Source organism: Gekko japonicus, unplaced genomic scaffold (genome assembly GCF_001447785.1).
Source record: "Gekko japonicus isolate JY-2015 unplaced genomic scaffold, Gekko_japonicus_V1.1 scaffold85, whole genome shotgun sequence".
Lineage (NCBI taxonomy): Eukaryota > Metazoa > Chordata > Lepidosauria > Squamata > Gekkonidae > Gekko > Gekko japonicus.
In genome coordinates this window covers 1,074,843-1,091,188 of record NW_015167531.1, presented here as the reverse complement: position 1 = coordinate 1,091,188, position 16,346 = coordinate 1,074,843, and the positions used below count along the sequence as shown (strand labels likewise).

At 45.7% G+C, this 16,346-nt stretch overlaps 1 protein-coding gene across 1 annotated transcript in view; it reads right to left on the bottom strand.

Annotated features, from left to right (window-relative positions):
• The window catches only part of FBXW8 (F-box and WD repeat domain containing 8), a 113,514-nt gene that overhangs the window by 42,026 nt on the left and 55,142 nt on the right, over positions 1–16,346 (bottom strand). The window contains exon 6 of the mRNA XM_015413428.1: positions 1,183–1,379. Within this exon, the coding sequence (XP_015268914.1) occupies positions 1,183–1,379 (197 nt within the window). The remainder of the gene's footprint in view (positions 1–1,182; positions 1,380–16,346) is intronic.

Sequence of the window (16,346 nt, the reverse complement as noted above, 5' to 3'; positions counted from 1 at the left end):
ACCAGTGTTCCCTCTAAGCTGAGTTAGTGTGAGCTAGCTACAGCTTTTTAGCCTCCAGCTCACAGATTTTTGTCCTAGCTCAGGGAGTCACAACACATTATGCAACATTTTGTTGCGGGTCCCCTCTTGTTTTCCTCTAATTGCTTATCATGGCATTTTCTTCTTAATAAATCCCTCTGATAGTAAACTGGGGGCGGGGTCTTATGTTGACCAGCAGGGCAGTGAAACAGGGTCACTCAAAGACAAGTTGTTCATCCATATCTAGCTGTGGTGGCTCAAGTGGTTAAGACGCTGAACTGCAGGCTGTGGAAGGTCAGTAGTTTAGCAGTTCAAGACCCAGGGTGCCGCATGACGGAGTGAGTTCCCGTCTCTAGTTCCAGTTCCTGCCAACCTAACAATTCGAAAGCAAGAAATTGCAAGTAGATAAATAGGTACCACTTCGGTGGGAAGGTAACAGCATTCCGTGCACCTTGGTGTTTAGTCATGCCGGCCACATGACCACGGAAACGTCTTCGGACAGCGCTGGCTCTTCGGCTTTGAAACTGAGATGAGCACCGCAACCCTAGAGTTGGACTTGACTGGCTTTCGAGCAAGGGAAACTTTTACCTTTTACCAGGGATACATGAAAAAAACCTTAATGACAAAAAAAATCTGAACATACTCAAAATCCTCCCATAAAAGCAGAATGTTAGAAACTGAACTTTAAGAGCATCTGAAATCCTTGATGGTAGAACAGGCTGGGGATTGGGGAGAGAGAGACACGCACAGATTTGTTAATTGGTTATCCAAGAAATAACCAAAGTACAATCCCAGATAATATGTTGGGAGTATGGTGGAGGGGGAGGGAGAGGGAGTTCCCACCCACACTGATCTCCACAGGCTGCAAAGCACATCCTGAAATACCGCCCCGCATCTGCTCCCCATGTTGTGCTGCTTAGTTTGGGAACTAGTCCACCTTCGTCCAGCACCATCATCATCATCATCCCACCACCATGATCACGTTGGAGAGGAAGGGAGGCTTGGCCATGAGCCTTTGGTCTAATCCATCATAGATCTTCTTATGCTTATGTTATGTTGTTTTTGTAAAATTTATTAGTTTAAAATACTCATATCCTCCTTTCCATAATGCTCAAGGCAGCTAGTCTGGCGTCCTTACATGTCCCATCCGCCTGAGAAACTCACCAGTTTCTGGATTTCAAAGTCTGCCACTGTCTCCCAGTACCCCTTGTCGTTAGCACTTTCCACTTTGACCTGGAAGGCGGATGCAGTTGCTATAGTTGCCCCCTCGGGGGAAAGGGCCATGGCTTGTATCTTCTGATTGTGTTGGTAATGATGGATGGGCTCCCGACCAATCATCAGGCTCCACACCTTGACCACTCCTGCATGTCGCAAAACAAAGAGTGAGAACAGAAATGTCTTACTTAAGCTGCTTAACACAAGACCAGTTTGAGGCAGAGCCAGTTCTATCAAATCAAAGATGGCTGTCACAGAGTAGTAAGAGTGTCCAGCAGAACTCTGAACTATCCAATGAAACTGATTGGCAATAACTTCAGGACACATGAAAAGAAAAAGCTCTTCATGAAACAACAACAAAAATCAACATGTGGAATTTGCTGCCACAAGAAGCAGCACCACACCTGCCGACATCCCTGTTCCAGATCGAACAACTGAGGCCCTGTTTTGGGTGCTGTCATGCAAAGGCGGAGGCCCTTGTAGGTGCCCTTCCACAGAAATCCTCCTTTCAAGAGTCTGAAAATGTCCTCATTTATTTAGCAGATTTACATACCATTCCTCTCGAAAACCAGCTTGAGGGCAGCTTATTCGCAAGAATCTTTTTAATTAGGTTGTGATTGCTAGTGGCTGGAATCACTATTTTGTGATCTTTAAAGGGTTTTTTTTAATGATCTCGATTTGTATTTAGCCTGCACATTGCTGTAAAATGGCTGGAAAGCAGCCCATAAGTTTTAGTAAATAACTAAACACACACAAAAGTTGGCTGAGAGGTTGTGATGCTTCTACTTTAAGGGAATGTGAGCTGTATGTGATTATCTGCGAAATTAATGCTTGCAGTGATAGGAGTTTGCCTAACCGACACAGCAAAGATTGTTCAGGAAATTCAGAGAGGGGGGGGGGTTGTGATCAAAAGGTGAAAAAAAGGAAATATCATACTTTCCATCAAAATCCGCTTGCAAGTAGGCCCTGTTGCTGAACACAGCAGGACTCACCCGTTCCACTGTAACTATGTGAAAGAATGCATCCCAGGTGATCTGCAAACTTCCATATGTATAACTTCCGCCTGCGCTATGCAGTTGGCAGGCAGAGGTGCGATATTTTACACCAAGCTCTTATACTCAAAGGAGGGGGAAGAGCGAGAAGAAAAATGAGGGGAAATATGGCGGGGGAGAAAAGAATAAAGGACTAAAAGCAACACCCATGTAATACTTTTATCAGGGCCACTCAAAATGACCCCTAGGTATGGTGCAAGCTTCAGAGCTCATCAGAACTCTTCTTCTGGCCAAGTGTTACAAAATTTAAAAAACGGAGGAGACAACCAGGTCAAGATCTTTTCAAGCATCTTTAATAATATCCAGCCTGATGAAGGGTTCTAGTGAAATCGAAAGCTCGCATACTGTTGTGTGTCATTGGGTCAGTTCTAATAAAAGGTATTATGGAGATGGCATTCAAGATCTTCAGACCCAGTCTTGGCAGCTTTTGGTGTTAGAAGCTGACAGGCTCACAGTGTAATTGCTGTAGGTGTTAGATTACAGCACTTGCGTTGTGGGGGAAAGGAGCAAATAATAAAGAATAAAAGAATAAAGGAACAGCCTTGAAAATCGCCAGGGCCTATCTGCTTCGCAGAGCTGAATTCCTACAGTGAGCTGAGAGATGCAAGCCTAGGATTAAAAAGACACCACACTGTTCCCACAGTGCCCATGTTACTACCCCTATCAAGCCTGAAACAAGGATGCAGCCAATGCCATGCTTATGCCTGGATTGTATGGAGGAGAGGATATGACACAGGCTCAAGGGTTCACAGCTTCCTGAGAATCATTTTCTGTTTGAAATAATCAAGCTTCCAGTCCTTATGGCTGCCATGGATAATGCTTGTGTGGAATCCAAGCCAGAGGGGCCAATGAAGAAGATTTCCAGTTCCTTGCCCAAAGCTGCTTGCCCATGACTTGCAGAAGCAGAACACAATGCCGTGCAAAACAAATACATCAATGCAGATTTGCTCAGTCTGCATGATATACACAGGCCATGCAATTCCTTGGCATAGGATTATTTTGGCACAGATTTTTACTTTAAATCTGTACGAAGAGCAGGATATTCACCACCTCTCCCCTAAGGGTGGACCACCTGTTATGTTGGCTACTGAAAATAAGTAGCCTATGGCTCATCCTCCCCTTTCTCCCTACTGCCCTTCATTTCAGGTCATTACGTACTCATCCGAAACTCATGACATGTCATCATCGCACTGTGTTTGCCCCACCTTACAAGCAGCAGCCAGCAAACTGGAGCGGGGGGGGGCAGAGAAACACACCACAGCTCCTGAAACAGGATGGAGCGTAAATTAATGACTGGAGGGCCCTTCTTGATTGAGTGGGAAAAAAGGGAAAGAACTGGGGAGTGGTTAATGAAATAGTAACTTCCTTGGGCTGGGCAGACATCTCTGGGATATGCCAGGATATTCCACTGCCGAAAAGTCTTTTGTTGTTGAGAATGAAGTGAAGTCTTATTGTTATTGAGAACCCTGAACTGGGGGAGATCGTGCTGAATCAGTTTGTGATGCTAGCATGCCCTACCTCTTTCCGGGGCCTTCATCGCTGCACCCAGGTGCCTTTACGAGACTCCTCTGGTTCCAGGGCCCCCAGGACATAGGCTCTAAAAAGGGGTGCCAACTTTAAGTCCAAAATAAGAGGGGGGTCCCACTGACCAAAGGGGTCTCGGTTGGAGGAGGGGGCGGGGTCCTTACAATTCTGCCTCATAGAGCTACAGAGAGGACAAAAAGGACGGAAGGATGCTGTTATAAGCCGCTTTGAGTCCCTATTGGGAAGAAAGGTAAAGGTAAAGGTTCCCTTGCTCAAAAGCCAGTCAAATCCGACTCTAGGGTTGCGGTGCTCATCTCTGTTTCAAAGCCGAAGAGCCAGCGCTGTCCGAAGACGTTTCCGTGGTCATGTGGCCGGTCTGACTAAACACCAAGGCGCACGGAACGCTGTTACCTTCCCACCGAAGTGGTCCCTATTTATCTACTTGCAATTTCTTGCTTTCAAACTGCTAGGTTGGCAGGAGCTGGAACTAGAGACAGGAGCTCACCCCGTCTTGCGGCACCCGGGTCTTGAACTGCTGAACTACTGACCTTCTACAGCCTGCAGTTCAGCGTCTTAACCACTTGAGCCACCGCAGCTCCTATTGGGGAGAAAAGCAGGGTATAAATCTCTAAATTAATACTGTTCACTTTTTAACGTCCCCTCAATAGAAATTTCTTTCTGCGTTGTTGCTGCCTTACTGGGAGCTGAGCCAATTTCACCTCCTATAGAATAAGAGCATTTGCAGTGGCAGGCAAACAGAGTTGACATGAACATCTCTGGACCACAACCATAAACTGTGCAAGCTAATTCAGAATCACAAGTGAAAACCTTCTGCCTCCCTTGGAAGGATGTCTTTATTCTGCACTTTTAAAATCGTTCCACAAAATGTCTTGCATATTTGTATGTCTGCCTATTATTTGTCGCAATCAATGACGGCCATAAGCAACAAAAGATTATTCAAGCATCAGAGAAGAGAGAGGAGGTCCAAGGACACTGCTTTGGCCAGCAGCCACTCACTTGTCATAACGCTGAGTGCTCTGGCTGTCTTGCTATGTTTTTATCCTACTTTTCAGCCATTCAGAAGAGGCTTGTGGAAATCAAAAACCCATACAAATGGCAATCAAAGGGTTGGATTCAGCCAGCTTTGTTGCTGAATTGCCCCCATGTCTCCTCTTTACCACCGCCCCCTTTCCACGTGGCTTTTGCCAGTGCCCAGGAATAGTCAAAGAGGACCCCCCCCCTTCCCTTTTCACAAGCAGAAAAGCTGGCTGGATCCAATCTCAAACTCACTCCTTAGGGAGGGGGCGGGAATCTCAGCTGAGAAGGAGTCAGGCACAATGGTCGCTTCCTGCCCTCCCCCTGTAGCCTCATCGATGGAAGCTGGAGGAAGACATCCTTAGCTGGAGATGGATCCAGAGACCACAAAGAAGTAAGAACATAAGAAGAGCCCTGCTGGGTCAGACCCAGTAGTCCATCTAGTCCAGCATCCTCTCTCAGACAGAGACCAACCAGGTACTATGGAGGACCAACAATAGGGCATAGATGCCTGGCTGCTTTCTTCTCTCCCTTCAATGACCCTGTCGATGAAGGCAGGGGCTCTTGTCCAGCAATGGATTCTGGTACAGTGGTGAGGTGCCTGGCTTCCCTCTTTTGTGTCACTCCAGTACAGAATGTCAAGAAAGTAGATCTGGAAAAGCCATTTCTCCCCCTGAACTGTGGAGTTATTCCTGAAAAGTTATATGACGTCCCAACAGGGAGCCACGCGGCTTCCAAATGTGTCTCTTGCATCCCAAAGGACACAAAGAAAAAGTGTGGCAATGAAACAGCATCAAAATGAATTTAAGCGGATATTTATGTGCACTTTTGCAAAAAAGAAAAGAAAAGGGGGGAAAGAAAAATTATTTCAGCGCCTGGAAAGCACTGGTATTGTGTGAAAAAAACCCACCAGCAGTCTTAAGAGCTATCTGATGGCACTCCCTTGGAATATTTATGTTCCTCATCCTGGGAGCAAAAACCGTAAGAGAGACCATTTTGGTTTTTATTAGCGATGCATATTTAAATTAATCTGCTATTTGCCTAAACAATTAGCCGCCTCTCCGAGTGAGCAGAGCCAAAACTGCAATTAGGCTTCCATCAAAAAGCAGAAGTCCCAACTAAAACTGCCCCGGTGGAGTCGTAAGGCACTCGGAGCAGAGTTTCCTAAATTTACTTCGAGCCATTGCAGTAATTACATTAATTGTTTGAAAGGTAAATAACAGCTAAACTGGTTTCAGAACGAGAAAAAAAGAAGATAGGGCAGCTGCTGCCAACTCAGGCACTCTGAAAACAAGTTAACACTTTTAGAAGAGTGTTGTGAACAATAGATTGAGGCCTCCTTTCTACAGGAAACCAGCCACTTAAAATCCAGAATGCAGGCCCAAAAGCCCCCGTGCAGTATCATGGTCACACTAGGATCTGGAAAACCCAGGTTGGAATCCTCACACTGGCATGGAAACTTGCTGGGTGACCATAGACCTATCATGCGTTCTCAGCCTAACTTACCTCCCAGGGTTATTATGAGGATAAAAAAACTTAGAGATAAAAGAAGAATAATGCAAACTGTTCAAGTTCTCCCACTGTTCTGGTGCTCCCACTAAGGTGGGGTACAAATAAAATACGTATCATATGAATGACAGAACCAACATTTTAGCTTACTTGAATCGGCTTTTAGCCAATCTACACCTTGAAAGTGGGGTTGAGACCCTACCTACACAGTTAAAACCCACCAAGTGAACTTGGACCACTCATCCTTCTGTCCACACCTAGCCAACTCACATGGATGTCCAAAGATTTAATGGGGAAGGAGGACACTGTCAAAGCTTCCTTGGGATAAATAAGGAATCATTTCCCCATGTTTATCATCATTATGTACTGGTGAAGTGGACAGAGTGTTAGACCAGGATCCTGGAGGTTTGAATCCCTTATTGCCACAGAAGCTGCTCTCTCCCTCAGCATAACTTTCATTAAAGGGTTGTTGTTGTGACAAGACAGAGGAGAAGAGAATGTTGTTATACCCTACTTTGTGTCCCAGTGGGGGGAAAGGCGTGGTATAAATATGCAAATAAGTAAATATTATTTGTACAGGGGAATCAAAGTGCTCAGTTTGGTGTAGTGGTTGGGAGCACGAACTCTAATCTGGGAGAACTGGGTTTGATCCCCCACTCCTCCACATGCAGCTGCTGGTGTGACCTTGGGTCAGTTACAAGTTCTTTCAGAGCTGTTCGAGCAGTTCTCGAAAGTGCTCTCTCAGCCCCACCTTCCTCACAGGGTGTCTGTTGTGGAGAGGGGAAGGGAAAGGAGATTGTAAGCCGCTCTGAGACTCTTTCGGGTAGTGAAGGGTGGGGTATAAATCCAATCTCTTTTCTTCTTCTCGGTGCTTTACAGAGCACAAGGAGCCAGGTCCCTGCCCTAAGGAGCTTACAGTACAAATCTGACAACAGGGAGACAGCAAAGGGAAAGGAAGATAAGAATAAACCAGGCAAGAATATGCATTCATTTCCAGGTATGGGTGCTTAGGGTTAGTTTCAGTAGAGATGGAGGCCTGTGCCAAAGGATTTACAGAGAAGGTCAGAAGGAAGAGGCAGCATCACACAGAAGTTGTAGGAGGCCATTCCAGGCATAAGGAGCAGCAAAGGAGAGTTGTCTAAAGGAGGAAGAGATGTTTGAATGGTTGAAGGTGGTGGAGCTGGCCAAGCGAAGGTCATTGGAAGGGTTGTTCTGAGACAGAACAGCAGGAAGATAAGAAAGCCTGTGTGGTGTAGGGGTCAGAGTACTGGGCTGGGATCTGGGAGACTTAGGTTCGAATCCTCTGACTGCCACAGAAGCTTCCTGGGTGATCTTAGGCCGGTCACACGCTCTCAGCCTAGTGTATCTCATCCACTGGTTGTGACGATAAAACGGAGGCGAGGGGAACGGCGTAAGCTGCTTTGAGTTCACTGGAGAGAAAGGCAGGATATAAATGAAGCAAATAAAATTTAAATAAATACAAGATAAGCGGAAGCAAGACCACAGAGGCCTTTACAGATAATGACGAGGCACGCTGGATCCAAGTATGGGCAACGGGGTATAACTTAAATGAGACTCTGTCAAAACGAACAGCTTCCCCTTTACAACTTTGCATGGGCTCAGTGTCTCATTTAAACTGCACCGTAACCCATGCAAAACAATTATGCGCGCTTCGTTTGCCCACCAGACATCTGTACCACTTGCAGAAATTGTGCGGTCATGCTAAGCACTGTTCAAAAGAGACCCTGAACCCGTGCAAGCCTGCACGGGAAAGGGCTGACTAGCTCCACATTAAATCAAGCCTTCACCCTTTCTGCTCACCCCCTCATGTCGCTCCTCAGCTCCCCCCCCCCCACAACAGTAGCAATTCATGAAGATCAGTGGGCTGCAATTGGAGGGAAGAGGTACAAAAGTTCCATTCTGCTGGTAAAAAATTTAGTCTGGATCCCACCCAAGATCATTTGTTAACCATGTTCTGGACACCTGTAAAGGACGTCGCTTTTCTAGAGAAGAGCACCAGTTCGTTTCTGTTGCCAAGGAGAAGAAGACAAGACAGTTTCATGCAGGAAGAAAAAAAAACACGGTTGTATAGAACAGAGTTATGTGGATGTAAAAATATGGTTTCGGCATGGTTTTCATGTTGTTTATGTACTCTGTCCCCAAAGGTGACTGTTTCCCTGATAAAACTTGAAGCTTTTCAATGCTGCACTTTGCCTCAACCACCCCTCTGCCTGTGGAATGCTGCTGTAGTGTAGTGACTTCACTAAGGCCACAGGGGTCCTCAGTTTAAATCTCACTTCTGCCACAAACTAAACTGGTTCTAGGCAAGCCAAACTCTCTCTGCTTTGGCCAATATGGGGGTGAATCAAATGGCCTACTTTGCAGGCCCATTGTAACTATTACAATATTATTTCATTTGTATCTTGCCCTTCCCGAGATAACATACATGGTACCCCTCATAGCCCTGTGAGGTTGGCTGATGGAAAGCAACTGGCTCCCAGTAATTCAGCAAGCTTCATATCTTAGTTGGGATCTGCTGCCAGGTATTTTCCAGTTGTCATTCAACCCTCTAACCCCTACACTACTATGGATCTCAAGATAATGTGGAAGCACTTTAAATACTCAAAGGGCCATATAAATGCTGCTGGTATTATCATCATTATCTATATATCTAATAGCCAAGTTGCCCCCTCTGTGCGGATATCTAAATCCGCACATCGGGGGCACTTGGGAGGCGGGGAGACTTTCCTGCACACTTGGGGCAGTCCCCAGGTGTGCAGAAAAATCTAAAAAGTTTTAAAAACTGTACGGGGGATATTTAAATCCTTCCGAAGTAAGAGTGTTCCCTGGAGGCACTCAGGCCTTCCTGCCAGTGCCCGCAAGGGGGGGGGGAATCAGCGGTCCGGGGGGGGAGAGAAGGCTTACCTGCAGAGCTGCTTCAGCAGACCGGGAGCCTTTAGGAATAGTCCCCCCCCACGAGTATCGCGGGTCCTGCTTCTTCTCATTATTATATTGCCATGAAACTTGTATCCTAGGATGCTTTGAGCAGGAGCTTCTATTCCTGGCAAGGAAGGCAGGTCACCAGTATTATTACTCCAGCTATCATGTACCCAGACTCCTCTTTAAGCCATCATGTCCATGCATGGTTGCTAAGACAGCAGCATCCTACCTTCTCCCTAGTAACCCTCACAAGAACATGAAGAGTCCTGTCTTTGTTCGCATGAGCGCAGGCACAAACAGGGGCCCTGACTTCCTCTTGCATCTCCTGCTGTGACACGAAAACTTTCCATGGCGTAAATCAGAACTGGAGAGGGCAGTGGGTTAAAGCAAACAGTCCCCCCACAAAGCCGTGGCTCTGTGCCAGAGCCAGGCAAGCACGGAGCAGATGGAGCCCTGGCAAGGCCCCCACGGCCCCTGCATTAGCAGCATCTGCTCATTACCCAGAAACCCTTCCCTTGCTTTATCTAATGCTCGAGGAAAAGCATTTTGATTTGATTCATTTTGGTAAGGCAACGTGCAAGGCAATTAGCGGTAAAAAAAAAAATCAAACTGGAAGGCTGCCAGCGCTGACAATGGGAAACAAGGCAGAAGAAATAGGAGGCCAGTGAGTCGGAATTCAAACAACACAACTGTGGATTCGGCTGCCAAATCCCGTTGGCCTCCCAGGTGTAGAATGAAGGCGGGCAGGGAGGAGTGGGATTGGCTCAGAAGACTTCCCGTGGCTTTTGCAGAGCATCTGATTCTCTCCCCCACCTAATCCTGTGGAACATACTAGAACGCTCATGGCAAAATTGAGGTGGGACCAGCAGAGGAGGAAGTGGCCCATTCTGAGAGATTTCAAGAGGCCTAGTTACAGCAGCTACAGCGAGGGGCCACTAAAACTATCCTAAGTGCCTTCTATAGCGAAGAGGATTAAGAGGGTTTTTTTTTAAGGGAAGAAAAGAACTTATGAAAGTCCATGAAAATGTTGGGTAAAATTTCACACAATGTGGGGAGCTGGAAGAGATATGTGGCTGCCGCCAAAAACAGAAGCGCTGTGTATTCCTCCCCTGCCCATTGCTCAATATGTAAAAATATCTGATGTCATTAAAACCTGTGTCTCCTCTGGAGACAAAACCTCTGGGAATTTTGAAGGCATCGTGGAAAAGTTCCCATTTCCCTCCCCCAAATGGAAATTTTGGAAACATTAAAATATATGGAATGGTTTTCTCATCAAACCTAGTTTATAGCTTTAACAACATAAAATGAACCATGTGCTTAGCATGTAAAATTATACTATTTCACATTTTTATAGAAATTAAGAATTACATATGAAAAAAAAATTGCCAAGGTATACCCAATATGAGAGAGTGAATGTACAAGGTGCAAACTGAACACCTTATGCTAACTTAGCACATTTGTATACAGAGTTAAACTTTATTTTTCTTTGAACAAAGTTTGAGTCCAGTGGCACCTTTAAGACCAACAAAATGTAATTCTGGGTATAAGCCTTTGCACACTTCTTCAGTATCTTAAAGGTGCCAATGGATTCAAGTTTTGTTCTATTGCTTCAGACCAACATGACTACCCACTTAAATTTATTTTTATTTATTTAAGTTTTTATGCCATGCCTTTCTCTGTGGCTCAGAGAATTTAATACTGTATCATCATTCCCTTAATATATGAACTGAGGACAAGCCATGAACATATCTTTGAAAATATGGTGCCTGTCTACACTATATATACAATACATAGTATACACAAGAATGAACATTTTTAATATTGCAGATTATTATATAAAATCTTTATATTATACATGTTGAGTGAATAACACCTTGTCTTAAAAAAGCATTTCACTAATTCCACAACAGAAAATTGTTCATAGCAATTTGGTTCAGAGCCAGTTTGGTGTAGTGGTTAAGTGCGCGGAGTCTAATCTGGGAGAACCAGATTTGATTCCCCACTCCTCCACTTGCACCTGCTGGATGACCTTGGGCAAGCCATAATTCTGGCACAGCTGTTCTTGAAAAAGAGCAGTTTCTGTCAGAGCTGTCTCAGCCCCGCCTACCTCACAGGGTGTCTGTTGTGGGGAGGGGAAGGGAAAGGAGTTTGTAAGCCGCTCTGAGACACCTTTGGGTAGTGAAGGGCGGGGTATAAATCCAATCTCCTCCTCCTCCTCCTCTTCTTCTTCTTCTCCTAAAAAGTCAACAGAAATTGAAAACATGTGGACACTGGACCCCTCCTCCAAAAAACTCCCCACTCCCCTCGATTTCCCTTTTTTCTTTCCCCAGGCCTTCACATTTCTAAGTCTCACCCTCCACTACTTAATAATAATGACAATACTTAGCATTTATGGTTATGACACTGAGCTGCTGACCGGAAGGTCAGTAGGTCAGCAGTTCAAGACCCTTAAGCCATGTGACGGAGTGAGCTCCCGTCTCTGGCCCCAGCTCCTGCCAACCTAGCAGTTTGAAAGCAAGAAATTGCAAATAGATAAATAGGTACCGCTTCGGTGGGAAGGTAACAACGTTCCGTGCGCCTCGGTATTTAGTCATGTCGACCACATGACCATGGAAACGTCTTCAGACAGCGCTGGCTCTTCGGCTTGGAAACGGAGATGAGCGCCACCCCCTAGAGTCGGATCCGACTAGTCTTCGAGCAAGTGAAACCTTTACCTTTACCTTCTTTACAAAGCATTCAGAACACTTCATATACACTAGCGTGTTAAAAACTTTACTGACACCTTGTAAGGTAGGTCAGTATTATCCCCAGTGCAGATGGGGAGGGTAAGGAGAGGTCACATAAGATTGCCTAACTAGTTCACAGCACCCAGTCAAACTGAAGGATTCCTGGCTGCAGCTCAGATCTCTGAGCCAAACTTCATTGGATGATGGCAGGAAATATCCCACTTCAGGTCATGCACCATTTTTACTCGTTAGATACGGCAAGGGTGAGGAGACAAGAGGCTTCTGGTTTTGCCGGTAGTTGTACCAATGACCCCTACATTCAGCACAAAGAGAAAGCCCAGAGAATGGTCTTCAGGCACATGATGATGCTCAACGTCTGAAGCTAAACAAGTCCGACCTGACCAGGGTCATACTAACAAGGCACAATATGGGTGTGTGTGTGCTTGTGTGTTTATGGTGCCCCTCCACTGCAGCTTCCTTTTCTCCCAATCACAGCCGATTCTCTGCTCTGATCGACACTGTTCCTCTGCCTCTCCCCACCACACCTCCCTTTGCCCTCTTGCCCCCCCCTTCCTCTGTCACCTTGCAGGTAGCTATGCTGGAAGGAGAAGAGCGGAGCCAATTTTAAAGTGCGTGATTCTTCTTGCATTCTTGTTGCCGATGATTCTTCTTGCATTCTTGCTGCTGCCAGGCACTTCCTTCCACTAGGAAAAGCGAGACTGACCCAGCATTGCTAGCACATGCTTGGCCCTCTGCTGGGCTACGGGCCCTGGAAAGTACCCAACCATGAACCTGTGACTCAAGGCGGATTACACAGGTAATAAAAACAGTATAAAACATCCACATTAAGGCAGATGGATTCAGGTGGGGTAGCTGTGTTGGGCTAAAGCAGCAGAACAAAGTTGGCGTCCAGTGGCCACCTTTAAGACCTATAAAGTTTTATTCTGGGCAGGGCTTTTTCTTTTCTTCTTTTGAAAAAGAGGCGCTGGAACTCTCAAGAGGGAAATGAAGTTTTCAGTCTGTACACTGAAAACTCACAGACTTCTGAACATTTAAGAAGAATTTTGCCAAAGAGGTTCCAGAACTCTGGTTCCCTCAGAAAAAAAAGCCCTGATTCTGGGTATAAATTTTTGTGTATGGGTCTGAAGACATGTCCGTGCACATGAAAGCTTATACCCAGAATAAAATTTTGTGGTCTTGAAGGTGCCACTGGACTCAAACATTAAGGCAGAAGTATAAAATTAGAGAATGCAAGGGTGACTCTATAATACAGACAACAAATGATGCAATAAAACAAGATTATGAAACTGGAGAACAATGCCCTCCCCCGGGTTGCCACCTGCCTAATTTCACTGCAGTCCCAACTATAAAGTGCTCTGTTTGTCTTTTTATTGTGCTTTTGGGCCCAAAATTTGCCCTCAAAGCAGCTTACGGAGACTGATGGCACACTTAGAACCAATAGATCTTACATGGTTTTAGGTGGGGGCTGTTAATGAGATATGGATGAAGGCTTGAGGGAGGCCATTTGGCGGCTTCCTCCATTCTCTTGGTCCCAGGAAAATCCATTATTAACCTGGAAATGGGGGGAACTCAGCTGGAGCAAGATCCAGGCAAGATGGAGAGTACTGTGGATGGCACAGTGTAATTTTTCCTGCAAATACTGATTTCCTGACATTCTATCCTTTCCCTCCCCCTCCCCAAAGGAGAAAGAAAAAACAGGCCTTCTTTGAGGCTTCCAAATCCCCCAAAGTGTTCAGCTCCAGGAATTTTACACAAATCGTACAGTTAAACTGAAGAGAAGCTGCAAAGGTAAACGCAGAACCTGGGGGCAATCCCCAGGTGATCCCTGGAAACCTTTGCTCAGCTGGAACACCGCAAGGGTGACAAGGCAGGCAGTGAAGGAGCAGGAGCTGCCTGCCAGCTCCTCTGTGGAGACCGGATGCCGAGGGCATCGCGGCTTGAGCTCTGCTGAATTGGGAGAAAACGGTGTTATGTCAATGACTTTGCTGAGAGAAGAAGAGCCTGACAGCGCTACTGCCTAATGGCACCAGATGGCTTCTCCGCATCGGTTGCATATACAACTCCCCCCAACCCCATAGGAAGAGGGAGCCAAAAAAAAGTACTAAAATCTCCCAAACAATAACTTGAAAAATTGATTTAGTATCCTCTCCCTCGCTGCACTGCATATATTGAGATTCCTTCTTGCGCACTGCATAGCTCTGAGATTCCAGCACCTTGATACAGAGAAGTGCATGTCCACTGGTCGGTATGCAGAATTCCTGCACATGAGAACTGCTCTGTTGCCATCAAAGGAAGGAACTGATGTCAAAAGATGCACATGCAAGGATGCTTCCTCCGTTAAAAAGGAAGGGAGATGTTCCTGGCTAAAAATCACCTGCAAGGGATGACTGGACTAAGAACAGTTCGTGTCGCTGGTGTGTCTGGCTGAGCCACCGGCAGGTATTGAGGGAAGAAACTGGTTATGCATCATTAGATGCATTAGATGCAAAACAGCAGGAGGTCTGCCATATTATACACTGGAGGGCAGTTGTCCTAGTCTGCAAGTCTCTCCATACAACAGATTTTTTTTTAAAAAGCATAAATTCAGCTTCTAAAGTGTGCACTTAAGATGCAAATGTGACAGACAGATGAAAACACATGCATCGTACAAGTGCTTTCATATCCACAGCAGAGTCTCAGGACTGTCTGCTGAGTGCACACTGTGTCAAACCCAGGCTTGCTGGTGTGCGATGTGTGGACTGACCATCACAGGCAAATAAGTCTTGCTTCTTTATGAGAGTGATTCTGCCCCTAGCATTCACTTCACATTTTCTCAACACTGAGGAAAAGGTGCAGCTCAAAACCACATTCAAATACCCTGGCGCTACCCCTGGATGGCCATAAGTCTATGCAGAATGTACCATAAAACCTGATGATCAAAGAAAGTGAAAGCAGGTATCTCTGAATTTTCTTTGTTTGGGTCTTGAACAAAGTAATTTGCTTAGTTATTGCGCTATTGCATGTTCTTGAGCTGCGGTGGCTCAAGTGGTTAAGACACTGAATTGCAGGCTGTGGAAGGTCAGTAGTTCAGCAGTTCAAGACTCGGGTTGCCGCATGACGGAGTGAGCTCCCGTCTCTAGTTCCAGCTCCTGCCAACCTAGCAGTTCGAAAGCAAAAAATTGCAAGTAGATAAATAGGGACCACTTCAGTGGGAAAGTAACAGCGTTCCATGCACCTTGGTGTTTAGTCACCCTTTACCTTTACCTATGTTCTTTAAATTCTTTAGGGTCATGTAACTAGTTAGTATTGGAAATATGTTGGTTGTTATATTTTGTCCATGTTTGAATTTTTCTAATAAAGCTTATATTATTTTAAAAAGAAAGAAAGAAAGTGAAAGCAGCATGCAGTGCAGAGGGGAATTTCTGTTCCAACATGGGTTTCATAAAACAACGGAGGGAAAAGCCAATGCAGCATCACCCTGAGCTTTCCAGAAAGCCATGTGAGCAGAAGAAGCTTACCTGGATTCTGATACATCCATAGATCATGCAGCTCTCAGTGCATAGGTTCTGAGAATAAGCTCCCACATGAGGGATATGTACAAGGCGATACATATGTGTTAATGGATTGGTAAGAGTCTCGTTCACAACCAGTGGATCTACAGACAGGAATGCATTTCTTCAAGATACTGGTGTCTCAGTGACTGGCTTGGAAAGCTGAATCCAAATCCTCATTTCTACATCTCACAATCTGCTGCTTTGTACCTTCACAGGTTCTCCTGCAATAACCAAGGCAATGTGCTTCTGGAATTCGGGACTGTTTAGACCTCAAAAGGAGTGAGCTAGGCAGGGAGAGAAGATAAAACTCTGAAAATCCAAGGGACTAGGATCAAAACGACCCCCAAATAGAGATGTGAAGGCCCAGAAAAAAACCAGAAAAATTAGGGAAAAAAACGCCCCCCCTTTTTTCCCTGAAGCCTTTTTTGTTTTTCCCCGAAAAATTGAAAAAAAGAAAAGAAAAAAAATTGATTATGGAACGTTTTATTTTAACATGATGAATAAAATATTTTAAGACAAGGTGTTCAAATATTTTCCAAATCATTTCTAAAATATATATATACAAGGGGCGGGACCCGCGATACTCGCGGGGGGGGGACCTCCACACATGAGGCAGAGGAGAAAGCAGCAGGAGGAGGTAAGTTCCCCCCTATCCCGCTGGTTCCTCCCCCGTCTCCTCCACCCCCCTGCTCGATCTCCCCCCTTGCCTTCCCCCCCGCTCCAAAGTGAGGCCCGAGCGGCTTGCCGGTCAGGGCTCGCCGCTGCCCCCCCGG